Genomic DNA, 27,054 nt, shown 5'->3' with positions numbered 1-27,054 from the left:
GCGAGAGCGGTGGCCATGTCGTTGCGGCGCGCGCTGCTGCTGCTGCTGTCGAGCCCGCGGCTCGTGGAGCGGCTCTCGGAGTCGCGGCCCATCCGCGCCGCCGCCCGCGCCGCCGCCGCCGCCATCACCCGCGGCCAGCAGCACCTGGGCCCGCGCCTGTTCCGCCTGCGCGACACCTTCCTCGGGGAGCTCAAGGACGGCGCCCGCCAGCGGGGGTGGCCGTGGCCGCGCGGGCCGGGCCGCGGGGGCCGCCCCCCCGGGGCAGCGCCCTGAGCAACGCGCCGAGTGGGGAGAGGCGGCACCGCTGGCGAGGGGACGGGAGCGACAGCACCAGGAGTCGGAGCGCGCTGGAGCCGGCGGGTGATGGGCCCCGTGGCTACTCCGGACCCCCGCGGACACCCGGGCGGCGGACGGCGAGCTGCGGAGCTTACGGTGCGTCTTCCATCGCATGGACATATGAAACTATTGCTGCTCATTGGTGTGATGGATTTTCATTTCAAAGCCGTTTTACGTGTTCCACAGTTCTCAGGAACAAGCAGACTCACTAAACATCATCCAGAACGCTGTCACGATTGTCACTTTAAGTGCTTCATAAGAAACTTGAAATAAAACCACGATTCTCATGGGAGTGGCTGTAACAATGTCTGTCTATACAGCAGTAATACTCTACATGTGTTACAATTTTGATACAGAAAGAGCTTTTAAGTGTCGATGATGATGGATAGGATAATGCCCATCTTACAGGAAGGTAAAAGCTACCCTAAAAGCACACCTCAAGTCTGTGGTAGCAAGAAAGGTTTACAGGGAAAAAATGACCAATAGAGCCATCCTAAATATGGAAAAGGATGCACCTATCATATGTGATGCACTGGGCTAGTTTGCTTCAGATGCTGTATATGACAACATCTGTGAGACTGAAGCAGTTAACTTTCCTCCAGAGCATGGTCCAGGTGACTTGAGGCTCAGTTAACTGTGGAGAATCATTTCCATTCCTTGTATCATCCCAGGTGACAAGGACCTTGTACATTACCTGAGATACAGTTTCCAGTATTGCTGGTAAAATCAAACCTCCCACCAACAAAGACTCAGGTGTGCGTGGATGGAGAGATTGCATCTGTGGTGTAAATTACAAAGGCCTGGGTGGTGAGACAAAAGCAGTGTATTGTCAGTCCGAGTTAGTACTTGTAGTCCAGGTTCTCTTCTGGCTCAGTCACAGGTTACCTGTGCAGCTGTAGAGCAGTCATTGTGCCATGGAAATGGTGCTCCATTCCATCCCTGAAGAGTTTCAAGACCTACACCACTCAGATTGCCAGAGTTCATAAGTTCTGTGGAAGTAATTTTCAAGATTTAAGCTGTTTAAGAAAGCTGAAAACAGCAAGTACCAGCTGTGGCACGTGGCTGTTCTCCCAGAGAGCAAAAAGGAAAATACCTTGGAAAATACATTTCGTGTCACTATGCTTTCACAACCACTTCCACTACTTTGTGAGCCAGCAGTACAAACATACGTGCACTCCCTCTCCCCCTGCCTCCCCCCAGACACCCACCTTTAATTACAGGCATGTCAGCAATGAAGAGTGATGGATGTGATGAACATACAGGGGAAACAACACACAATGCTTTATAAGAAAGCAAGAGCTATGTTCCCTAAAAATCTAGGTCATACCTATAGTCTGGAAAATACAGGCAAACCCTTCACACATGCATTTTTCCTAGCATCCCTTTAGAGCCTGGCATCAACCTATATTATCCTCATCTCTATTGAAAACCTGGCTCATAAGACCTTATATAAAGCTGTGTGGGTGCAGAACTGCCAAAGGCATTACCACCCTTGTGAGCAGAAATAATTCAAGTGTCAGATTCGTTCCATAGAGAGCGGCTTGACCTACAATGCATGTGCCAAATTAGTGTCTCCCTCCATGTGAAGATGTTTTGGATTCAGAAGCTCACATAGGCAAACCCAAAGATTGCTAGTTGTGCTGTGCTATTATGTGCACACATCATTCTCAGCTGAAGCCCAGTTATTTGTATCCCAGTTGAAAATGAGACTGCTCTCCAGTGGAGAGCCAGGATGTGACCTGTCATTCCCACTAAGCTGATTTAATGGGGAGCAGTTAAGCAAGGGGGGGGGGGTGCAGGGGATGAGGCTCCTCCCTCGGGTCCTCCCGCGCTCCCCGGCTGCAGAACTGGTGGATCTCCGACCCTGCCGTGAGCCTGTTCAGAGATCCATCTGCTCAAACGGCACAAAGGATCAAATCCCTCCGAGTTACCCGCTTTCTGTCTGCGCAGCTCCTCGATCCAGCTCCCCGCAGGGTCCGCCGTGCGCTCTGCCGGAGTCACAGTCGCGACAGAACAGCGACAGCTGCGAGAACGGCGCCGGGAATGTGCAAGGGCAGGAGCGCCCCGAGAGGCTTCGATGCCATCACAGAAGAGCCTCCTCGAGCTCTGGGGGCAGTGCGTGTGGAACACGTCCACGAGGATGGAACTGTGGCAAGGAAGGTTAAACAGGCAAAGCTTGGATTTTAGGATTTAGCACGAGTACTTAGGCTGAAGCATCTTCCATGTTCTAAATCAGATTCTCTCAGATCAGGGCTGGGGATTTTTCAAGGCAGAACCACCCAAGACAGGGTTACAGTGCTGGTGCCTGTACTGTGACTGCAGTCTGGTCTAATGAATTTTTAAGTACATAAAATAAAATCTTATTTAATCAGACCAGTTTCTGTCTAGCCCTGTAACCTCTCTCCAACAGCTGATTTAATGCCTATAATCAGTAAACACCTCACAGTCCACAAACCCTGTCAGAGATTATAAAAACTTCCAAAAATAAATCTCACATGGAAACTGCTAAGCTTGAATCACAGTTTTGGTGGCCTCTGATTTCATCCTCTCTCATCAGGAAAATTATAGAAGTTCATATGAAACACTACAGGGCTGAATAACTCAAATTCTAAGGAGATTCTATCCAGAACTGGCTATACCGGTGAGTGTAAGAATATGACAAATAAAGAGACTCAGGAGAGCTCTCAGTGCCACTACTTGTGAGGAAGGTGGGCCTGTGAAGAGGAAGGTCTCACAGCACCTTCAGACTGTGCCCAAATGATGTGAAAACCTAAAACATCGTTCTCCTAAAATCTAAAGGCTGTGCTGATCTCTGTCTAGTTGAAGGATGTATAGTCCTAACTGACTTCTCCAATTTCCACTGGATAGGATGGACATTTGTGGTGGGTCTTCCATTGATAAGTGTGGAAATATCACAGTTTCGTTCTTGAATGAGACACCACATTTTGCAGTTGTGGCTCTGACTGTACCAGGGATTATGACAAAAATGTGACAGTCGCTGCAGGTAAAATTGCTTGCTTGCTGCTCTATTGTCTGGCAGAGGGTTTCTTCTCCAGACCCAGCCATATCAATGACTTGTACGTGCACGTCTGTCTTCTTGATATTAAGCAGAAACCTTGGAGGCATGTAGGTGTGAGCAAAGAGTAGAGTATAGTGCCTTGGATGGTCTGAGGGTACTGGAGAATGTATGAGCTGCTCCAAGTGAAACAAACAGGGTATCAGCCCTCCCTGGTGTAGGCACCCGAACAGGAATGCCCCAAGAAGATTGAAAATAACAATGAGGTGTTTCCACTTCACAGCTCTGTCCTGTGACGCGCTGAACAGGACCAATGGCAAGATGAGAGGAATGAGGAACCGAGGCTCCTGGTGACTGAATAGGGAGAGAAATGCCAAAGGAACAAAATAAAACAGCAGTAATGTTGGATTGCCCTCAGAATGCACCAATAGCCCAGGCAGCCCATGGTAACACGATTTGACCCGTATGAATTGCTGGACATACTTCTTTAACATTTTAAAACCAGCACCAATGGCCAGAACATGTAAGATCCCAAAGAGCATTATTCCATTGACTGTAAAATGTGTAACTCGTGGGTGACTTCCATGCAGTGCAAGATTATGAGGATTAAGATTATAGCTGAGAAAATTGAAGGGGGTTACTACCATTTTCTTATGTAATTGAACTATTACATCAAATAGGCTGCCCTTGTTAATGCTTAAAAGGTTATCTAAGCTCACAGAGGTAAAATAAAAGGTGTCAGCTGTTATGAAAACAATGGCAGTAAAACATGCACATAGTATGAGCTTCAAAAAGTGGTTTATGACACTTTTAATGCTCCTCTGAGAATCAACAATTAAACCTGCCCAGTAAAGCAGGGGCATCAGAGCAAATGCCAGAAAGGTTGGCCTGTTGAAAAACCCAGCAGTTGTTATAACACCTATGAGAGGACTGCTTGTAGGCTCCACTGAGCTGCCATTGGACTTTCTTGAGGAAACCAGTACCATGAGAAGAGCAAAGAGAAGTCCTTCAAGCGTGTTGGTAAATGTTCTCGTATAAAACACCAGAGTGACATATGATCCAGCAAGAAGTACCAGCGCTTTCCACAGATCTGCTTCCCAGAAAGGGGCTAATCGATAAACGCTATAGTCAAGTATGAAAGAAAAGATTGTAAAGAGAAGGCGAGGTGATACAAGGAGAGTGTAGCTGTTGATGCAACTTGAACATATGTCCAGCTGCTGCAAAGACTTGATTGCCCAGTAGGTAACTCCTGATGTCATTAATGGGAAAACAACTGTTCTGCAAGGAAAGCTCGAAAGGAACTCCCAAGGATAAAAGACCTGTAGATTTAAAATATCTCCTATAAAGGAAGAGAAAAAGAAAAATACATATAATACATAATACATTTTATTCAGTAATTCAGCAGTAGGGATGCTATTTGCTGTCAGAGACATCACAATGCAGAGCAGCTCCCAGACTTTCGAGACCTTGGTGTCAACCTTGACAGCTTTAGGAGTGTACCGTTCATTTTTACAGAGAATCAAGGAAAAGCAGCCCGTCGGGGTGATGCGGTTGCAGGCGCCACTCGGTGTGGACAGCACAGGCAGGAACCCACCGCCCACCCAGCCCTGCGGACCCGCTCCTGCCCGGCTTGCGGGAAGCGCCGTGTGACAGCGCGGGAGAACGAGCCGGCGGCTCCGGGGATCCCTCGGGAACACCCGACCGTGCCCGGGGCTCCGCATCCCCCGCATCCGCGGGGCTGTGCGAGGCAGCGCGCCCGGGGTCCCCCCGCCTTATCCGCGCCCCTTACCTGCCATGACCTCGGGCGCCTGGAAGAACTCGTCGGGGTGCAGGTACCCGCTCTGCGGCAGGAGGCACCAGCCCGCCCTCAGCGCCGCCAGCAGCGCCCACAGCGCCCGCGCGCCCATGGCGGCCCCGCGCCGCCCCCGCGCCGCCAGGGGGCGCCCGCCCGCCGGCACAGCCGCTGCAGCGGGAGCCCCGCGCGCATGCGCAGAGATCCCCCCCATCAGCCGGCCCGGCGGCTGAAATCCAGGGAATCACGGGGTGGATTGGGCTGGGGAAGAATCACACCCCCCACAGAATTTCTGAGTTGAAAGGGTCCCACAAGGATCATCGAGTCCAACTCTTAAATGAGTTGAACTCTTAAAGGACTAGCCCATATGGGGATCAAAGCCCCAGCCACGCTGTGGCCAACTAAGCCATCTCGGGGCCACCTTGGAGACCCCTCGAATCCAACCTGTGACCAAGCACCACCATGTCAACGAGACCATGGCACTAAGTGCCTCATCCAGTCTTTCCTTAAACACCTCCAGGGATGGTGACTTCACCATCTCCCTAAGCAGTCCATTCCAATGTCTAATCACCCTTTCAGTGAAGAAATTCTGACTCATGTCCAAACTAAACGTCCCCTGGCACAGCTTGAGGCCATGTCCCCTCGTCCTATCGCTTGTTACCTCGGAGAAGAGGCTGACCCTCACCTGGCTACAACCTCCTTTCAGGCAATTCAAGAGAGTGACGAGGTCACCTCGAGCCTCTTTTTCTCCAGGCTGAACATCCCAAACTCCCCCAACCACTGCTCATCAGATTTGTGCTCCAGCTCCTTCCCTAGCTCTCTTGCTCTTCTCTGGACACACTCCAGCATCCCAGTGTCCTTTGTAAATTGAGGGGCCCAGAACTGGACACAGTACTTGAGTACTGTGGCCTCATCAGTGCCATAGTAGAGAGTACAGAGGGAATATAATCACTTCCCTGGTCCTGCTGGCCACATTATCCCTGATACAGGCCAGGATGCCATTGGCATTCTTGCCCACCTGGGCACACTGCTGGCTGCTGTTCAGCCGGCTATTTCATAACTGACCAAAAGCCCAGAGAGAAGGAACACAGCAGTGACAGCAGCTGGAGGCAGCTGGCCAGTAATTGTGGGTCTGGGCAGCGGGCACCATGTCACAAATCCCTGCCAGACACGCTCATCCCATCTGGCACAGCTGGGGACTGGGCTGGGTCTTTCCTCCTCCAGCTCTGGTAACCTGGGAGCAATAGAATGGTGGACAGCAAAGGGGAAACACAAATGTTCATGTCCCAGAAAAGCAGTAGTTCAGCTATCAGGCTGGAGTCTGGTTAAAGTGTAATTACTTCTCATATTTATTTGTTATTTTCACTTATTTACATGATTATTATCTGTTTTTACACTGACTGTCTGTTCATCCCAGGATCATGAGGCAGGTAGGAAGACAGTGCCTGCCAGCAGCACAGCAACATTCATGGTTAGTGCAGCTATGGATGAAAATAAAATCCACATTCTACAGCCAGTAGAAACAGAAATGTTTACTCAGAAGTGAAGTACTTTTGTTTCACCTACAGCAAATACAAGTTTCATGCACAGGCACTCAGGATAGCCCTGTGTGGAAGGAGGAGAGCCACAAGGTTCTTAATGGAGACTGCATCAGATTAAAGATCACAGGACATCTTGTCAGTACTGGGTGGGGTAAAGTCAACAAGCTCAGTGGATGCTCACATATGGCTTTGTCCTTTTCTCTGTCAACAGGTAGTCCCCTCCAAGTCTCTCTGGGCTTCTTTTTTGTCCAGTGTCTTTGGAAATTTCCCCTATCTCCTTCTACTGAAGGGTGGAAGACTTTTTCCACAGCTGTTCAGCTGTATTCTAGACTGGTTTCTGTCCACACACTGTCTATCCTCTGTGCACTTACTTCTATGGCAGCAGAGCTTGGGAGGAACTGGGTAGGATGGGTTAAGCAGGGATGTGGAGTCTGAACTTAACGAGCCAGGAGGCCAGAGAGGATTCACTAGACAGGTTTTTGATACTGCCTTCCAACATGCAGAAATTCTTCTACAGGTCAGAAACCCAGTATCCATCTAACAATACTTGGAAATCCTGAATGGTTCAACATCAGCAACGATGGCAGAGATGCTCCAGGTTTGGACTGATCTTGTAAAACATGTTGATACTGTATTGCTGGCTTCTGCCACAAATTCCACCCCATCCACACAGATGGGGCAGCTTCCGGCCCCATCCCACTCTCCTGATGAGCAGGTGCTATTGGCACTTGCCCTGCAAGAGGCAGGAAGAGGCATTCAAATGTTAGCCCAGCACATTATCCAAACAGCTTTTCTCAAGAGAAGGTGGTTGGGCAGAGGTGGCCTGGAAGTTGCCATTTGAACCGTCCTAGTCCAAGCCTTGTATCTGACACAAAACAAGAAGGGGAATGACTGCAGCCATGAAGGAGTACTGTGTTATCTTATTGCCTGCCCCAGAGCACTGTGGTATTTGCATCCCTTCGAGGGACTCGACATATTCACTCCCCAGCCATTCTGTGTATGTTCTCTTCTCTTGTAATGGCACAATCTCAACAGCTGAATCCTTAAAGATCAAGTTTTTTCCTTGAAAAGTTGAAGAATCAAACATTTTGAATCCATTTCCATTGCTGCTATTTCCAAAGTAGACCTGAAAATAATGGAAAGGTTTCAGTATTTTGCAAGATTAAGTGCCACATTCTTCCTGTTCAACATGAAAGACAGTAGGAACTGTTTTGTAGATGAAAAATTCATACACAATTGCAGAATCTCTTACGCGTTTGCTTTTAGACGCTCCAGTAGATTAGAAACAGAATTCTGCCACAGGCAATTACAAGAACAGCATTTGTGATTCTGGTTTTTTAGTTACTAACTGGAAAGAGCTGTAGTTTTAAAAAAAATTCTTCTGCCTAAATGTTGTTCTGTAATGTAAGGTTTGTCTGCCCAGGAGTTACAGAAATGACTGAATCCTAGCATGGAGATACTCAGTATTGCTTTCGAACAAGTTAACTTCAGTGCGGAGAGGAACCTATCTGAAGCAGCCAGGCAGATGGTTCACCCTGTACAGGCTGCAGCATAAATATATCCAGCAGTGTTCTGTTGCACTCCTAGGAAAATTCCAGAATGAAAAAGCGTTAGCATGTACTCTACTCCCTGTAGACCTCAAAGTCATACAGAAACATGGAAAAGTCATGGGAAAACACCTTAAGCTCCAGGAAAATTACTACTGCAACCAGTGGCTGGGCAAAAAGTTGAAATCCCTTGTGCACCAGAGTGGTTTTACTGAGAAAATGACATGGGTTGTATTTTACCTTCTCTGTTATACTCCCAACAACAGGGCTCTGCACAGTCCTATGATATAGCAGAATGGTCCTGTTGTCTTTATCCTTGAACTGTGTTAGACCATATAGAACTCCCCCCTAAAATAAATGGATTATTAATACCTGGGCTTTGTCCAGTAGTCCATACAGAGCAAAAACGTTGATATCTGGGTGAACCATAATGGCTTGAGCTGGCACCTGAGCCAGGTGACAGTGAGCAAACTGGGTGACTTCAGCACGGGCACCATTTGGACACAGTAACTGGAAATCACTGGACTTCAAGTTTTGGGCCCAACTATCAGTGTTATTACCTGAAAAAAAGAAACCAGTCATTGTCACTCATTGAATGCTTTAGAGCAAGAGAAAATAATGAATTCTAATAAAAAGCTGTGTAAAAGCAAGTACCATCTGTGTTCTCAAACACTGTTGAGTGCTTCACAAAGGCCACATCCCCAGAGTCCTCTGCCAGGCACCTAAAGGAAGTCAAAGATATAAATTCAGTTCAAAGCATCTTTATGTGAATCACATTTTTTTATATAACTTATAGGTTTGGAATACAATTTTTCTTACATACATTCCTGCAAAAAAATGTACTGGACCCAAAGGTAATAAGAAAAAACAGAGAAATTAGGCATCTTGAAAGGAGGGGAAAGGAACATCTTTGCAAAGCATTAAAAAAATATTCTGAATCAAGAATTTTAAGAGAGGAATACAGTACAAAAATGGTATTAAAAACAGTGTGAGATACAACAGAAAAGGCCAGTATTAGATGAGCAAAGAAATAGAAGACCTATTATGTGATAGTGCAGCATTTACAGCCCTCTACATTAGAGATCTCCAGTTAATCTAACTGCAGTTGCTAAGGGCACTGTTCCAGAGCTAAGTTCAGTTTCCTCTAATTTTCTGAAGGAGGAGCAGCCCAACATGGCAAGGGCACCCTAAAAGTCACCTCCTCTCCTATGAGTGTGATATCCCACTATAGAGAGTGCCAGGGCAGAGGTGTAGAACACACACCTTTACCAGGATGTTACCCTGTGGTGTTCTCTAGTGCACAGTGCAACAGGCACCACAGGCTGTTCAGAGATTTTTGTGTTAAGCCTGAAATATGAAGTCAACAGGCAGGAGAAATGCACAGTAATTGCTCCATTCAGGAAGAAATACATAAATAACATCCAAAACGGTGAGCTGGGTGAACTAGCAAGAAAGATCTGTCTTCCCAGGTATTTTGGGCAGTGTGTGCTGGCAGATGATCTGTGGGTAACAGTTCAATTGTGGTACCTTGCAGTCTATTCTACAAATGTTTTCCAGAAGCACTTTTTAAAACAAGATAATTAAACTCACCAATCAAATAACGTAAAGCTGTAACTGTGCTTGGCTTATGCAGTACAAAATGTGAGGGAAAGTTATCACTGCTAACAGTTACCAAAAATACATATATTTCAATTGTACCTGGTTTAACATCAGCAGTTATAATCGAAGGTCTTATCGCCCTGTGGCTGACACTGTCATGCAGAGAATGAGGACTCAGCAGGTGCTGTTCAGTGCATTTCCCCATCAGAAAAAGCTGTTCCTGACAGATTTTTCACTACTCTGCACAGTTTAATTTGCCCCAGGCAATGGGATATACACAAACTGAATGCCTTCTCATACTTTTAGTCTAGTTAGTCTGAAGACAGCCAGAGTTGAAGAAAATCTGGAGGTGAATTCTAAGCTCATCTCAATTACCTCCATAACTCAGTCTTCTTTCAGAGAGGATCAGCTAAGTGTCAGAGCCAAACCCACCTCTACCTTGTAGAAGACTGCCACTAGCCTGTCACTCTCTGCATGGACTTACAGCAGCCAGATCTTGGCTACTGTGTGCCTGCTTCCCTGCTGGAATTCTCTGTGGATGACCTGCCCATTCAGAGTTGCAGATTGTCTGCACTAGATTAAAGCAAAACTGGAGACTGATGACAATCTCTTTGGTTCTCACTGGGTGGGTGCTGTGTACACAGACAGATGGGTTGGGCTGTTGGTCTGGTTGTCTGCAGACCAGGAAGGTGGCAAAAGGCTTGGACATGATCTAGTGACCTGTATTGGGGAAGACATCTGGGGACACATGTCCCACCTCATTTACAGCACATGCTGTAACCACTGTTTGCTCACTGGGATGGAAACTAGGTCCTCCTTGCATTTTGACAAACTGACAAATAACAAGCATATGTATGAGTTACCTGAAGGCTCCACTGTAGCTGTAATAACATTCTTGGCTACTTGCACTGCATTTATTGTTTCCACTCTCATCCCCAATACAGAGTTGACAGAGTTTTGATGGGTAATTGTCCTGCTCAGCTGAAGGCACACAGCTGGCAGAGAAAAACTCACTCACAGCTGGGGGAAGACAAACCAACACAAGTAGTGAAAAGTGTGGACTCTTCACAAAAAAAAGCAGTTATACCATCATGAAGTTATAAACAATGCAGGTTTCAGTAGAACACTAGAAATAGGAGTTAAAGCTACCTTACTGGAATTCACAAACTAGAACTTCTAACATATTTTCAAAGCACTGTTTAGCTGACTAGGTAATGAAACCAAAGAGTTTCCCAGGAGATAGATAGGAAATAGGCAAGCAAAATTAGAACCTGGAGTTCTATGGTAACAGATTCCTTTCTTGTTGAGCTACATTGCTTCACTACCTAATGCAGTTTGAAAATAACATAATAAAATTCCAGACAGAGATGAAGAGATACATCATTTACTGCAATGATATCCCAGAGCTGGAATTACTTTCTAGAGGGGATACATCAAGAGAACATAATAAGTTGATTGAATACAAAAAGCAATGGACTCTTCAAATGCATTTCTGAAAGCTGGAATAAACTTCGGCATTTTGATACACTGAGGCCAGGACTGCCATTGAGATGAGTCTGGTCATGCTGGAGAAACAGGCTGACAGGAACCTCAAAGTTCAACAAAGGCAAATGCAGAATCCTGCTTTTAGGATGGGGTAAGAACATGGAAGGCTGGCAGGCTGAAGAACAGCTCTGTATAAAAAAGGGATCTGGGGATCCTGGTGGACAACAGGTTGATCAAGAGTCATCAGCATGGTTTTGTGCCTATGAAAGCTCATGGCATTCTGGGGTGTGTTAATGGAGCAGTCAGGGAGCAATGGTTCTCCTCTGACATCTGAGCCACGTTCTGAGCTCCCAGTGCTAGAAAGACATGGATATTCCAGAGCAAATACGGTAGAAGGAGAGTGGGATGCTCAGAGGTTGGAGCACAACTCGCACTTACCAGGCTGAGAAGTGGGTTTGGTCAGCCTGGAGATAAGACAACTAACACTGTATTGCTGTCTTCATTCACATAGCAGGTTTTTCAGGAAGACAAAGACAGATCCTTCTCAGGGATGCAGAGCAAAAGGATGAGAAGTAACAGAACCAAAGTGACAGGAAGGAAATTCTGATTAGGTACAAGAAAAAAACTCTTTATACCAAAGATGGTCAAATACTGGGACAGTGTCCAGAGATGATGTATGTAATCTCTCTCCTAGGAGTTACTCAGAACCTCCCTAGGCACAGCACTGAGCAATCTGGACTATCAGATCTACTTTGAGCAGTTGGTTGGACTAGAGATGACCTCCAAAGGTCCTATCCAACCTGAATTAACCACTGATTTTTTGATAAAGGAAAGGAATACTTTTGTGTTAGATGTAACATTCTCAGTTAGACTCCACCACTAGTCCACTCTGGTGGCAAACTTAAAATTTCAAATCGTTATATTAAAAACACAATACCCCTTCACAAACAAATATGGTTAATACAGAGCTATGAAATATCAAACTTACTTGCCTAATTAAAGTTTATCATTAAACTATTACTCTATTTTTTATATGTAGTATTGTTGTCTTACCTTGAGGAATATTACAGTCTCTGGGCTTAATAATCCCCCTCTTAATTAGTATGCCAATGGGAATATTCCATCCAGCATTTCTCCCCAGTCCTGTGTGGCAGGACTTCTTCCCTTTCAGGTCACTGATGGTGAATGCATTGGACAGATTTCGTTTCACTAGCACCACAGCATAGTATGCATTGCTGCTGTCATTAGCTTGGAGAAAAAAACCACAACACATTACAGCTTCCCTTCAGCATTTCCACTGCTTAGTGATCATCTACAGATTCATTACTCTTATCTGGTGCCAACTGAATTGCACCAACATTCAGCTAGTGAGGAAGTATGGATGTACATGGAATTACTCTTCACTTCTACTACCTCACAGTGCTGCCTTCACCTATAGCCTGTAAGCTGGCACTGCTGCACCTGAGCTGAATAAACTAGAGACAGACAGGAAAGTGTTCCTGTTAATGCTAGCTCTTACAAATACATCCCTCTGAAAAACAACATTTGGGTCATTAGTCACTTAGCAAATCTGCTTTAAGAAGTTATTTTTATGTGAAAACCTCAAACCTGTATTAAAACATCAATGAGTTTTGCATAATATTGAAACTCTACCTTGAGTGACATCATGGACACAAGGCCACTTTTCATTGGTGACTCTGAAGCAGCCATATTGTCAGGAAGAATTTGCTTTTAACTAGAATCTACTGTGTAATTTCTGTATTTTTGTTTCTGTTAAAAATATTTTGACTTTGTGAATACTACTTTTTTCCATTGTAAATATTTTTTTGCAGAATTGAAAAGACAAATAAGGAACTCCAAGATTCAAAACTGTCAAAGACTCAACCTGGTCCTGCAGCAGGACAGTTAAGATTGGCTCACTATAGAAGTCTCATCTCATACTTATTTCCTCATCTATCCATGATGTGGGGGTAATAATTCTCATGTATTTGAAAACAGCATTCCCAGCAGGGCTAGGGACAAAGGGCTGTACTTTTAGAGCTGTTTTCAAACAACCTGGAAAAATAAGGTCTATATTTATGTTTCCCGACCTTCTTACCAGAGTAACTTTCTCCAGCAGCTGGTACAAGGCCATATGTCTTCCCAGCTGTGTAAATATCAGCTCCACCCAGAACTACAGCATCACTTTCCTTTTTCTGAAAAATATAAGAAAATGTAGGATTTCTGTGAAAAAACAGCAGATACTTTCCCCACTACAACGACACCTTGAGCATCACACCTGTTGGACCTTGAAGGGCAAGGCTTACAGCAAAAGAGCAATACACTGCTAAAGAAAACTTCCAGATGTGCACGAAGCATCATCAGTGAAACAATGACAGGAGATTTCACACATACAGGCTACAGTTAGACGGGCAACAGTGCTCCCATCACAGCTGAAGATCATCAGGGTTCAGGCTCATCCATACCGCCTGAGCTACCTCTTTGAAATCCAGTGTTCCTGTTGGTCACACAGGTATCTCTAACCCAGCAGGGAGCAGTTTCTGTTCATTTGGTTTATTGCACAAGGATTATAGCAGCCTACCTGGATCATCTCCATGCACTCTTCCTTTGTCTTGGCTGAAATACACTGAATTTCTGGTTTCAAATTCTTTTTCCTAAAGGCAACGGCCATTTCACCACATTTCCAAATCTCCTCAGTGGATACAACACACCAATTCAGGCTTTCTGGCAAGGCTGCACAAAATTGAAAAGCAAACAATACATTAACTTTCTTTTCAATAGACAAGGAGGGATTCATGCTGCCCCCTGTTACACATCTCACACATGTTATGGAAAATGTTTGCTTCTGTGTTGCTCCCCATCCCTCCAGCTCAGACTTCCACCTGATCAGGAACCAGGGCACTCCAGATTAGCAGTTATGTTCACACTGCAAACCCATCCATAGCAAAGGAACAACAACTTCTACAATTGCTGACCATTAAGCACAGCCATAATGGTTAGCTGAGTGCATCAAAAAGTCCCCCTGAACACAGACTTCCTCACACCTGACAGTCACGGAGCAGCACCCACAAGACATAAGTCTGCAAGGTGAGGGGCTTTGCCACAGCACAGAGCGTGTCTGGAGGCTCAGTTGGCAGGATTATTAAACTTCTTAAGGCAGAGATTCTTACAACCTGTCTTTCTGACTTTCCCAGAAGGCATATCAAGTAATTTCTACTTTCTTCTGATAGTAGGAAAGACCATAATGCTTCAGTAAAGAGCAACTGAGGATTTCCTTCAGCTTCTGGAGGAAATCCTCTGCTAGGAACCCATTCATACATTTTTATAGACTACCTGAGGATTTGTGCAGCAGTGCATTATTATTTCCCCTTGTCAGCAGGTAAGAAATTAAGTATCAAGTAACAGTAGCAGTTTACCAGATTAATGTCTCCATATACCAGAAAGGATAAAAAATGCCTGGTCTTATAACACACAGAGTGTGTCAATTTGCACAGGAAAGTATTCTGCAATGTGATATTGTTTCTATCAAAAGGTGACCTTTCTGCAAGCTCAAAGATCAGACTGGCATCTTGCCATAACCCTCGAAGAGTGAGGAGAAAAACCAGAACGAACATGATCTCTGCTATCACCTATCTTTGTTCTTGGTTATAAATAGGAATCTACAGACAACTTACTGTTGGGGTCGCAGCTCAGAGCTTGCATGGCATGAAGATACTCATCACCCAGCCATGCCTGATAATTCTGAGCTGTGATTGCAACGAGCTCTGTCGTGGAGTCTCGGAACAGAAGATTTTGGGCACCGTAGGCTGCAGAGTCAAACATCTGAAACTTGGCACCCACCCCATTAAATCTTTGCTGTAATGTTAAAGAAGAAAAAAGCACCTGTCAGACATCCCTCTGCCTGGGATCTGTGACATCCCATACCCCTTCAAACCCCACAGAGCCAAAGGTGCCCAGATATCCTGTCTTCAGCTTACAAGAGGGGTGGGAGAACCCTTCTAAAATGCAACATAGTGATGAAAAAATGGTGTCCTACTTGTCCCTGGTTTAGGAGCTGGAAGACAACTGTTCCATCTGTGTCAGGCCGCACAACCACGGCGCGAGCTGGGACTCGGGCCAGGTGGCAGGTTCTCCACTCTGACACTTCAGCTCTGCTGCCATCGCGACACAGGAGCTGGAAGTTCCGGGAGCGAAGCCGCTGGGCCCACAAGAAAGAACTTCTTCCTGAAATCAGAGAGGACATGCTTATGGAACAGACCTCAGGTGGGGCTGATGCTCCTGGTTCCAAGCCTTCTCTAAACATCACTGGCACATGTGGAGCAGGACACACACCTCCTGAGTATCTCTGAGCTATTCCTGACTGCACAACACACCCCGTGCACCTTTGGGGTCCTTTAGTTCTTTATGTCTGATGAGACAACAGACAGCTTAACACTTGTGAGACTGCACTGAGCTGTACTGGGGTCTGCAGCAGTATCGAGAGCATCCCTAAGTTTAGGATCATGGGCAACATTTTTTTGTTTTTCTTTCCCCTGGGTCAGATAGGTGTATGATATTAAAGCAATGATATGCTCAAGGTGGTTTTCACATAGTGCCAGATAGGGCAGGTAACCTCTTGTTTACTCTCTGCTACTCTCTGCTGAAATCCCTTGGTAGGCTGGAGCAATGTAACAGCCCAGGTCTATATAAAAATAATTTACTGCTGTTGAAATTCTCTTTCCAAAAGCAGCTTAAGATTCCACCTCTAACCTTTATTGAAACTATCAAGAAAAAAAAAAATCCCATGGATTCTGTCTCCTGGTGCACACCTCTGTGGGTACATGTTTTCACTATCACAGCATTTATTTGCTGATTCCTCAATTCAAAATACATCAAACATTTGATATTATACTGTCATTACAGACACTGTATTTCAGACCTTGCAGCCATTATTCAACAAGCTTCAGGATTACTCACCATCTGTATTTTCAGGCACTGTGCTGTGCTTCACAAAAGCAACCTCTCCAGGACCTTCAGCCAAACACCTAATAAATATAAATCCAAGCACAAAGATGCATTACAAAACCCAGCTCCTGTGCACTGGCCACTGCCGACAGCCCGAGGGCTCTGTGCTCCGTTCCATCAGACACAGACACTGACCTATTTCCTTGTGCTGAGAGTTTTGCTCAAGGCAGAGACTAGTGGCTGTTAGAGCATGAAGTAAACTATCATTGTCATTTGGTGAACATGGACAACATGTTCAGTGCTGCCTGGGACAAACACCATGACCTTTTTTGTCCAGGACAGTTTCTCTGTCTAAGGCAGTCACACAATCCTTTGGGGAATGTGCAGGAAGGAGCAAGTGTTTCTTGTAAGCAAATTCTGTCCTTGCTCAGTTAATGCTATTACTCAGGGACTGGGAGCTCCAACACAGCACACAGACAGAAAAGAGGAAAATAAGGGATTGGTGTGCAAAAATGGAGGCAGAGCAAGTCGATAATTCAGTGCCACTGAGGTGGGATGACTGAGATAACCAAGTAGGGCAACAGTTCAGCTCTCAGACTCCAAGGGCGATCAGGTTTTACTGGGAAAGATAAAGTCAGTAAAGTCTGATGAAACAAACACTGATTGTGTCAACAGCTGCTGGACAAAACAAACAGCAAATAGAGCTTTTCCTGCCCCGTATATGTGCTAAATATCCATTTGGTTTTAATACTCAGATATTAATACTTGAAATAGTGGGTTAAGAATTACTTTTGCTCAGTTAGGTTAAAAGCATGGTTGTCCTAACAAAACTGCAGATTTTCTAGCAAGATAAACTGGAAGATCTATGGCTTCAATTTCCAGTCAGTGAAGCCTAGACTGGTGTCTATAGAGAGAGCACAGTGATAAAAAAAATTGACAGAGACATAATTTTTACCTGAAAGCCCCACTGTAGTCATAGTATTGCTCTTGGGAATTTCGTTCGCATTTGTGCTCTCCAGCCGAATTCCCTATGCAGAGCTCACAAAGGGATTTGGGATAGTTCACACCATTTGCTCCAGGAACACAGTTTGCATTGAAATATTCACTTACAGCTAAAAGTGAAATTAGAATGACACATTTGTTAGCCATGAAAAAACAAGATCCTACAATCTCATTTTAACACAGCACATCTCTGAAGAGATTTAGAAGGCATAAGTAATTTTTTTTCTTAAAAGATGGTTTCCAAGTTTAAAAAACAAAAACCCTGCAGTCTTTGTCAGACCTACATTAGGTCTATTCCCTGGTACGAGCATCAAAGCCAAGGAACAAAAGAGCAGCTGAACCACACGTTTCTGTCCACACACAGGGGCCCAAGACCACTCAGAAAGGCATTGCTGAAGAACAGATCTTTGCCCTGTAAGTCTTGCCTTTTGGAAGGTCACATCCCATTGCTGCCAGGCGCCCACTGTCAGTCAGATAACCCACTGGCACATCCCAGCCTGCAGTTCTGTTGATCCCTGTGTGACAGGAACGCACACCCTTCAGGCTGTTGATGGTTATGTTGGAGCTCTTCTTTACCACAGCCACAGCATAATAGGAAGTTCCAATCTCTGCAGTATAGGAAGAAAGAGAAGCAAGATAAGTAGCCTCACATCAGCATTACAGTGAGATACATTGATTTGTGGCCTCTTGTGGATCCCCTGCCCACAGGGAAGTCACACTGTTCACATCCTTGGTGAGAACCTGCTGACTGTGAATCAATGGCCCCCATTATTTTTTCAGTGTGTGTTGTCTTAAAGTCCACAGGTGATCTGCTCTAACTTTGAAGGTCACCCTGGTTTTTTTTTCTGGAAGAAGTTTTCCATGATTCTAAATATATTTTGATTGAATTGAAACCAATATAATTTATTCCCCAGTTGATCTTAATTTTGATAAAGCAGAGCAGGCTGACATCCCTGGAGCACCAGAGCTCATTTCATTCTTTTTGTTTTATAGTCTGATATAACTCAAAGAGTCAAGAGTTGAGGGTCTGAAGTGACCATAAGGTCATTCAATCTGACTTAATCATTAAATTTCATTCACTTTTCTTTGATTTGAGGCTCATAACCTGAGAATTGGAGACAGACAGCCTCTGGGTAATGAGGCCCATTTGATTTTGAGAAGCCAAAGTACAGTTCCCTCACCCAAGTCATGATGTAGATGATCCAAGACCCCAAGTGCCCAACAAGCACTTCTGAGGATGCCTTTGACCATATGACACTTAGACCCAGCTACAAACCAAATCCAGTTCCATCTCACAATAGAGTGGTGGGACACAACTGCCTGCAGACTGCTTCCAGAGTTCTTCCTTCCTTTAGGTCTCTTAAAGTGATGTGCAACATCATCCAGCTCTGAACTACACAACGAAGCTGATACTGAGCCCTTAGTCAAGATGTCAAGTCACCACTGAATTACTGTCTCTGCCTTGAAAGGAACTCAAAGCTTAATGTCACCTAGACAAGGAGTAGAAACAGCACTTCCTTTCCTCCAGCAGGCAATCATACACACTAATAAAACCAAGATCTAATTATTCTAATTGTACGGGTTTGAGAGATAAACCTTAACAATTTATGCTTTGTAATTCAGTAATCTGAAAAGTATGGAACAGAGAAGACAGTAAGCACTGAGACAGTAAAAAATAAATAAAACCCAACCCAACAAACCTATTACAGGAACAGCTACTCTGACTCAACTGTTTCAGGACAGACTTGGCCCCAACCTGGTATCTCCTCTTTCCCCACACACTCTGTTACAGGCAGGAGCAACTAAGAAGGAACCTGACCACTACCTACTGTTTAGAGTCTTACAGGGGAGGACCCCAAATAAAATGGAAACAGTAAATTCTTGTGCATTTTAAGTCATCTAAAAGTTATTTAGTCAGAATATACCTTGATCATATACTTCCCCAACCACTGGTTTCAGACCATTCTCCTTTCCAGCCTGGTATATCAAGCGGCCGTCCAGTGTCACTGCATCTGCCAAATCATCCTGTGCAGACACAAGGGCAGAATATATGTTGAAAGTCAATTATCAGTATTTATCAACAGCTAGAGTACACCTGAATTTAGAAGAGGAGGCCCCTCAGTCTGCATTTGTGTGTTTTCTTCTCTCCAAACAGTTATTTTAAGGGCACTCAAATATCTGAACAATAATTACCAAGAGGGATTTTGGCACTTCAAAACTGCCTTCCTTCAGAAACAATGCAGAAACCAGCCCTGAACTATGATGGCTTCACTAGTCTTAATAGTCCAAAGGAACCTTAAAAATGGATCCTGCGGGTCTGTGATGAATCTTGAGGCCCAGCGATTTGGAGTTTCATATCTTTAGCTAGTGCCCCAAAGCTTGAAGATATAAATAAAGTAAATATAGTTTTGACATCATACGCATATAGTTTAAAATAATATCTTCTGGGGCTGCAAAATCTGAATGCCAAAGTGTACTCAAAAGCAACCTTAAAGCACACTGGCTCATACCTCCACGCACAGGCAGAGGAGGGAGCAGATGGCAGTGCGCTTCCAAGAAGGAAGAAAGAATCTAAAAAGACTGTTCAGAACTGGGGGAATACAAATCTGAGGCATCCACTGCTGGGAAGGCGTCCAACACCACCATATTTTTCTGTTGACTGCAACACCAAGCTGGCTGGAATCCTGCTGCAGGATTGCTCTGGATAGCACAGGATGACACTTCCCTCAGCAGCAAGGCTGAGAGAACTGCTGTACACACACCTGTGGCCAGCTGAACCCAGCTCCCACTGTGGACTGAAACTAGTGGGAGCCAGGAGAGGGCATTTCACACAGAGACAAGAATATTGCTGACAAAATAATCAGCAGTGTGACATTTTGCATTTCTAAGCTGATTCTAAGTTTCTTATCAGTTTGCTTAACCTCTGGCTCAGCACTGGAGGGGGTAATTTAGCTCACCCATCCCTTGGGACGTTGCAAAGCACTAGTTAAAGCAGGGCTGGGACTGTGCTGCCCAGCACACCACAGCAATTTCCAACAGGCTGAGACACATAAAAAGCTTGAAAATTTTTTAAGGGATCACGTGAGAGCATAGGTAATATGCTGATGTGGACAGCTAGACCAGATTTGAAGTTGCCATGTGATTTGAAATCCTTTATTTGTTTGGTTCAAAGGAGAAAAAAGATTATATTCATTAATTAGCCAAAATAATCAATGTCCTGAGAGTTGCTTCTTGTGAAATGAGTGCTGAATGAATCCAAGGGAACCTAAAGAGGAGTTGGGGCTCAGACATATTTGCATCTTAAAGAATAGACACGATCTTTGTGGAATAATCAGATGTGATATTCCACTGGTGAAGGGCAGAGCACAAGACAGTTTAGGAATCAAATATGGCCTGTTGTTTAGAAGGGACATCCAACAGTGAGAAGGAGAGGAGGTGGGAGGTAGAAGGATCTTACCCTCAGGAAAACAAAATGAGCCTCTAGAATTGGTGGTTGACAGAAAACAGAGCAGATGAAATGAAAAGAGCTGGCCACAGAGCCAAAGACTGTGTTATGTGGCCATATTTCCACGTCAAAAAGCACTTTTCTGATTGGAAAGCTGAGCCTTTGAGCTCTGTTTAGCAGCAGAGCCTCTGATCAATAGCTTGTGTATAAATAGCAGAACAGAACAAGACAAAAAATGCCTCATGTTGTAAACATGAATTAGTTTACAAGCTACAGGCCTCTCCTTTAAATACACACAATTATTGCAGGGACTATTCCACATATGACTTTTTTAATAAGTATATGTGTGGTGGTAACACTTTATTAATTGCTTTCAGAGGAACTTTACTGCTGTGTGTCACAACATTTGAGAATTACCTACACAAGTGTTTGAAAACCTGTTGAAGAACAGCTTTGGTCACACTAAATATTGTCAGGTTCGCTAGTTAAATATTTAGACATTTCTCAATTTTTAAACACCTTCAATCAAAATGAGTTTCCCTTATCCATGTGCTAATACATTCACAGGACTAAGTCCAAGTTACGGAATGTTACAGAACAACATATCTCTGCCTCTTCAGCCGTGGTGTCCCACTCCTTTTGGCCTCAAAGATCAGAGTTCAGTGCGGATGCAGACACAGGGGTTTCACACAGTCCCACCCAGAGCAGGCCAGCTTAAATATTTAGTAGATTACTATTAGCACAAGAAAAAAAAAAAAAAAGAGGTCTCAAGGACAAAGTCTTTTTGGAAGCCTTACACTGAAAATTCATTTTATCAGAAAGCTACTTACTCATGCTATCTGCCTGCAGGTTTCTGAGTTCAGCTAAACAAGTTTTATAGGAATCCAAGGTTTTTAGAAAGGTGCCTGCTGCTTGCAGTGGCTTAAAAATGCAATTCTGGGAGCTCTGTATGTCAGAAGCAGACAATCATCAGTCCTTTCAATAATCTGCTTTGCAGAGTCTAACAGGTGCCCTTGTGCAATGCAGCAATCAGCCAAGTGCTTTGAGAAGATCCGACATTAGAATGTATTTCTTGTCTAATCCCAAGGAAAGATCCACATATATATCAATATCTGCTCCTAACATTCTTTAATACAGTCTTCCTCACTCAAGAACAGAACTTATCAAGAGGCAATGAGGTAGTTTTAGTAATCAGACAGCCATTATGTTTCTGTTGACAAAAATTACAAGATACCAATTTTTGAAATTTGTTCCTTTTATCTGGCCACAATCATCTGCCTCATCTCCCTTCAAAGTACTCTACCAGACCTCCTTTCCTTGCTCTGAAACTCTTGTCCTTGACAGCCTTAATTTCCTCCACAAAACCCTGATTCTTAGGCATGTCTACACAGTATTATTACTTATTAACACAGCCAGTCATCCTTCTCTTTCCCCACACTCTGCCAGTGAAGGCAGCCATGATTACCTGCCTCCACATTTCTTCCAATATCCAGGTTTTGCCTCCTACCACCTCCTAAAGAGGGAATTATTTTGCACACAGCATTTTGCAAATCCACATGTTCAGTCTTTCAAACCTTCCCCAGAGCGATGTTACTTTTGGAAACTGAGCACACTCTGGGCAGTTGAATTAATAGAGCTGGGTTTGTGTGCCCTTTGCTCACCCCACTTCCTGCTTTGTCTCTCTCTTGTACTCTGGTGTTGGGAGATTTGATTTGGTTTTACACTCATCTCATCTGTATATACAGCAATTTCCATGACCGGACCCTGAAATAGGAGTTTGATCCAGAGTTTATCAAAATACAATCTACTTATAAGCTCAGCAGCACAGCTTTAACTACTGTCTGCATCTTATAGCTCCATCCCTTCTTAAATATCTGCTAAATAAATCTGACAATTCCCAAATCAAAGATTAGCATTTGGGAGGAAATGTTTAAGACCTTTGCTGTGTTTCTAATGACTGGCCAGACGTGAGCAGCCAAACAGATGACATGGGGCCATTCTGACATTCACATTCATATGAATAGTATTACAACTTTTTAAAAAAGTATATGCTTTGATTTTTCAGAGACATGAGTGCCAGGAAGCCAATGGTTGGCTGCCTGGATGGTCAGACACTCACCACAGAGCCATGTACATCACCAATGGATTATTATTAGGCACATGGGGAAATTAAATCAATGACACTGCTGTCCCCCACAGCTCACCTTGATCATCTGGGTGCAGTTGGCAGCTGACCCCCCTGCTGTGCACTGCAGAGTGGGAAGGATTCCAGCCTCACCAAAGGCATTACTCATGTCATTACACTTGGAAAGTTCTTGCTCAGAGACAGTGCACCACCGGATACGTTCCAGGCCAAGAGCTGCAAACACAACACCAAGAGAAAATATTATAAAACACATCAGCACCTTCAAAACAGAGCTTACCATTTAATGCCTCCCAAAGAGCCATCCTTTCATTCTGCTTCTCCTCCCTAACAGAAAAAAGTCAGAGCTCTTTTAGCAATGGGTCTTTAGAGATTATTCCCACTTTCATTTAGCTTACCATGAATACTGAAGGGTTTTTTTGACTGAATACAAGACAGGGTCAGACTCAGATACTGAAACCCAATGGCATTTGTTTCTGACATAAGAAATACAGATACCATGGAATAGGTCAGGGCGTCTAGACTGTTCTTAAAACCTTGCAGAACACATAATCTTTTCTCGTGTCAGAAGTATTTAAAATGATACACTACAAAACCAAAGAGACTGTCTAAAGATAACTTTGTCTCAATTATTGCTGGTTAGTACCTGGAGTCCTGCCCCAGCCCTTTTTGGTCTGAATTAGGAAAGCAACCTTGAGTGCTCAAGAGCCTTGCCACTAGGCTTATTATGAAAACTAAAAAAGTAAACTTGTCCCTTCAAAACACTCTTTCATAAGAGACCATAACCACAGCCATGAAAAAGGGGAGGGAGGTGCCATGAATGAAAAGACTCAAGTTTAATAGTGGAGATTTCCATTAATCAGTGAAGAAAGGTGCCTTTCAGCAGGCCCAAACACCACCCTCCTACGTGCCAAAGCTACAAACACTTGGTTGCTCTTGTAAGGAGATGTCACCAATACCAACGGTGTGGCTGCAAACACAAGGATGGCTTACGCTGACAAACAGGCACAGATCACTTCTGTAAGTGGGGGCACAACATTCTACTGCTTTTCTACGATATCGATTTTTAAGCTGGAGTCTGCTGCAAGCTGTTTGGCACGTGGTTTTCTAAGACCTCTAACCGGCCCTCTACTTCCCACCAGTGTCACGCAGCTGAGATGGCACATCCAACTTTGCAAGTTAAAAGTTACTCCACTAGTGCTCGATGGTGCTCCCACGCACGTTCTCTGACTGGGTGGCTGCAGACTAAACAAGATTGTTGATGCCAAAAAACCCGACACTGAAACAGTGGTTTTGGCTTGTTGTTCCACTGCAACAGGGAGCCAACTCTACTGCTGTCAACAAACATTAAGTCAGACTTGGAAAACTTACAGGAAGTTTTCATGGCAGCATGTGCTAGTAGAGGGAGAAACAATTACCCACCTCTGAGTTGCAGGAGTTCTGAGAAACAAGAGATGGTCAGAAGAAAGGCACGACAGGGTCATCATAAAAACACACCTCACAGAAACTTAATCTGTACCTCATCTGCCTGGGTGAAATTTTCACCATTAATTCCTAGGGGCTGAAAGAAGAACCCCGGTTTTCATTGATAAAGGGGTTTGGGTTTTCTTTTCATAAACACAAGCCAACAGAAATTAAATTGGAGTGTCAGCATCTCAGTATGTAAATCTGCCAAGTGCCATTCTTCAGCCTCAGCATTCTGGGTTTAGATATACACACACAGGATGAAGAAATCATTAGCCATACACACCTGAAACATGAAATAAAGCTCATCTGGCTCTGTGTTTCAGCCAAAATAGTGAAACAGTATTAATCTGTTGATTTTTTTCCTCACTCATCAAAAACAGGTAATTATTTGTCCCTTTCCAAACTGCTGACCTTTGTTGTTACAGGAAAGCCAGATCTGGGCAATGTCCGGGCTCCTTATTTACAAGTTAACCCAGCTGCAGTGGGCTTGAGTGCAGACAAGGCCTGCAGTTAGCCTCTCTTACTATCATAAAAGAGCAGGTCAGTCTCTGAAGCCAAGTTTATTCACAATTTTGCCTCCCTGAATTTAAAAGCATTCACCAATAGAATTTGGGAGTGACAGGAGAAAGCCAACATGTTGCACAGAGCATAAGTGAAATAAAGCAATTATTTCTATTTTTACAAAGTAAGTTTCTTACTGTTGTGAGAAACAGACACTACTGCACCAGAAGTAGATTCAGTGCTTAGGGAATACAACATTTGATACCAATGAGTCAGTGGTATCTTTTCTACTCCTTTTCTATTATTTCCCTCTATTTATTTTCCTGGCCATATGAGATTGGTTCTGAAGTGGTTCTAGTTTCCTTCTGCTCTCTCACATCACACAGAGGTGAATCCCAGAGACACCATGCTACAGTCAAAGTTTTTGAAGGACACTTACCAGCATGAAAGAAGAGAAGATAGAAGACATTTCTGGAGCTCTTCATGGTGAAAATTTTGGGATCTGTGATTTTTCCAGCCTTCAGAACACCAAGAGATCAAGGCTTCTGCAAGTGTGCTCTCTCCAGCCTGGTCTTAGGTAAAAAGCAGCAGCGTTCAATTGCAGATGCACTTTGTTCAACAATTTATCCTGCTTACCTTGGTACACGTCACCTTGTAATGACTACTGGAAAAGAAAGCATGCTCTCCTCACACTGTCTCTACACTAGTAAAAAAAAAAAAATCAGTCCTGCAAATTGCAAAATATCAAAGGCACCAATGAGGTTGTTACTGCTTTGGCACCACCCACAGACTTTGATAAACAGCCACACTCCTGCACACAGAGGTGAGGTAGGGCTGTGGAACCAAATCCTCACTTTGAGTTTTCTGTATTCCCTACTCATGGGGCTCAGGAAGCAGGAGGAGATTCAAGGTAACAACTTTATCTGACAGAGAGGATGGTCACTTTATGCCGTGTTCTCAGCACTGTCATTTCATAAAGCCACAACCAGAAACCCAGGCTTTTACAACAGCAAAGCCCATACACTCTACAGGTGGTACAGTACATGTTAAGTGCACATTTCCTGACATTTAATAGCAAGTCCTATAAAATAGCTGAAGTATTCTGATTTTTTTTAAAGGTTTTAGAGAAGGCCCAGAAAAAGTAAAAACTTTGCTGACAATAGCTCTGCTAAAAGCTGCTGTGAATTTTAGCATAGCTTCCACAGAGCAACACTCGTTTGTGCTGCCCTTTTCTTCATGTCTCATGAGTCAATGAACTGGAGCTGCCTGTAACACACTTGGTTTAGATAAAAGCCACTGAGTGCTGCTTTGCTCTGCTGACTGCCACTACTCAGCTCAGCACTCAGCAACAGAATGGCTGTGTCCTGCCATGACTCCTCACACACACCGAGAGCTGTGTGCATCCCACACAGCCTGTACAACCAGGAATGTGGCATGGATGCTTCCAGCAGTTAGTTACTCAGCTATCTGACTGCAATTTGGCCAGAATGCTTTAACGCTTACTAGCAACTGTAAGACAACAGCTGAGTCAATTAATTGCTATTTCAAGTTAAGAACTTAAAAAAAAAATTATAATGATCCCTCCAGATCTCCTTCCCAAATAAAACCTTATGGCTGCCTCTGGAATTAATCGTCCCTGTGTTGTCTAAAATGCTAAACTGGAGTCCTTCCAAATTTCATTGAAGGATGCATTATTTGGATCCTTCCTGTGCCCTTCCCACAGATTAACATCTGAAGCCCTCCGTGATGCTTGCAGTAGGGCTTACATTTGTATACAGATGACAAGACTGATGCACAGTCCCAGCACCAGTTGCTTAAGACTGCAAGGGCTGGATTAATAAGACATGAATTTAGTAGCAGGGATCTCCTGTGGTTCTTCTGATCCTCTACAGGAAAGGTTCAGAAGGCCAGTGCCCTATTCTGAATGTAGGCCCCTCTAAACAATCACACAAGCACAATTCATGAGAATTTCAGTAATTTTCCTATTTTATTCTTAACTCTATGAATATCTGTGCTTTAAGGAGATATTAAATTTCTTAACCTAATTTTCACCACAATTTAGAAAAAAATTCCCATGAGGAAATAATTAGTATAATTTACAATATTAATAGAGAATAACAAATACTTCATCAGGCAATTGTCTGTATAGCAATTACAACCAGCTGGGTTAGCAGGCAGGAAGAAAACTCATGGTGCCTTCACTGGGCCAGGAGAAGGGTGGTAATGCATCAGTATG

The 27,054-nt window shown here is 44.1% G+C and overlaps 3 protein-coding genes across 5 annotated transcripts; 1 reads left to right on the top strand and 2 right to left on the bottom strand.

Annotated features, from left to right (window-relative positions):
• The first annotated feature begins 2 nt into the window (after positions 1–2).
• Positions 3–628, top strand: NCBP2-AS2 (NCBP2 antisense RNA 2 (head to head)). The gene has a single exon (XM_027650473.1). The coding sequence runs from the start codon at positions 16–18 to the stop codon at positions 271–273; it is 258 nt and encodes an 85-aa protein (XP_027506274.1). The 5' UTR covers positions 3–15; the 3' UTR covers positions 274–628.
• PIGZ (phosphatidylinositol glycan anchor biosynthesis class Z) lies at positions 478–5,260 on the bottom strand. 3 transcript variants are annotated; one of them, XR_003528773.1, is made up of 2 exons: positions 2,268–5,111; positions 478–1,325 (listed from the first exon to the last, which is right to left on the bottom strand). XR_003528773.1 is itself a non-coding variant. In XM_027650466.1 (2 exons), exons 1-2 carry the CDS (start codon positions 5,257–5,259, stop codon positions 3,130–3,132), a joined length of 1,680 nt encoding a protein of 559 aa, XP_027506267.1. In that variant the 5' UTR covers position 5,260; the 3' UTR covers positions 478–3,129. The 3 variants fall into 3 exon arrangements, 2 of the variants coding, with proteins under 2 accessions (XP_027506267.1, XP_027506269.1); XM_027650466.1 differs by adding an exon at positions 5,142–5,260 and having other exon boundaries at positions 478–4,691; XM_027650468.1 differs by adding an exon at positions 5,142–5,194 and having other exon boundaries at positions 478–4,671.
• Positions 5,261–6,466: 1,206 nt separating this feature from the next.
• On the bottom strand, positions 6,467–25,479 carry MELTF (melanotransferrin). Its single transcript, XM_027650732.1, has 15 exons — positions 25,258–25,479; positions 22,912–23,066; positions 19,188–19,287; positions 17,688–17,870; positions 17,216–17,372; positions 16,273–16,340; positions 15,353–15,540; positions 14,991–15,171; positions 13,898–14,049; positions 13,415–13,511; positions 12,370–12,564; positions 10,695–10,851; positions 8,887–8,954; positions 8,605–8,792; positions 6,467–7,811 (listed from the first exon to the last, which is right to left on the bottom strand). Exons 1-15 carry the CDS (start codon positions 25,301–25,303, stop codon positions 7,533–7,535), a joined length of 2,214 nt encoding a protein of 737 aa, XP_027506533.1. The 5' UTR covers positions 25,304–25,479; the 3' UTR covers positions 6,467–7,532.
• Positions 25,480–27,054: the final 1,575 nt, after the last annotated feature.

Source organism: Corapipo altera, unplaced genomic scaffold, assembly GCF_003945725.1.
Source record: "Corapipo altera isolate COAL_440 unplaced genomic scaffold, ASM394572v1 54, whole genome shotgun sequence".
Lineage (NCBI taxonomy): Eukaryota > Metazoa > Chordata > Aves > Passeriformes > Pipridae > Corapipo > Corapipo altera.
Note: the sequence above shows the minus strand (reverse complement) of the source record. Positions and strands in the feature narration are given on the sequence as shown.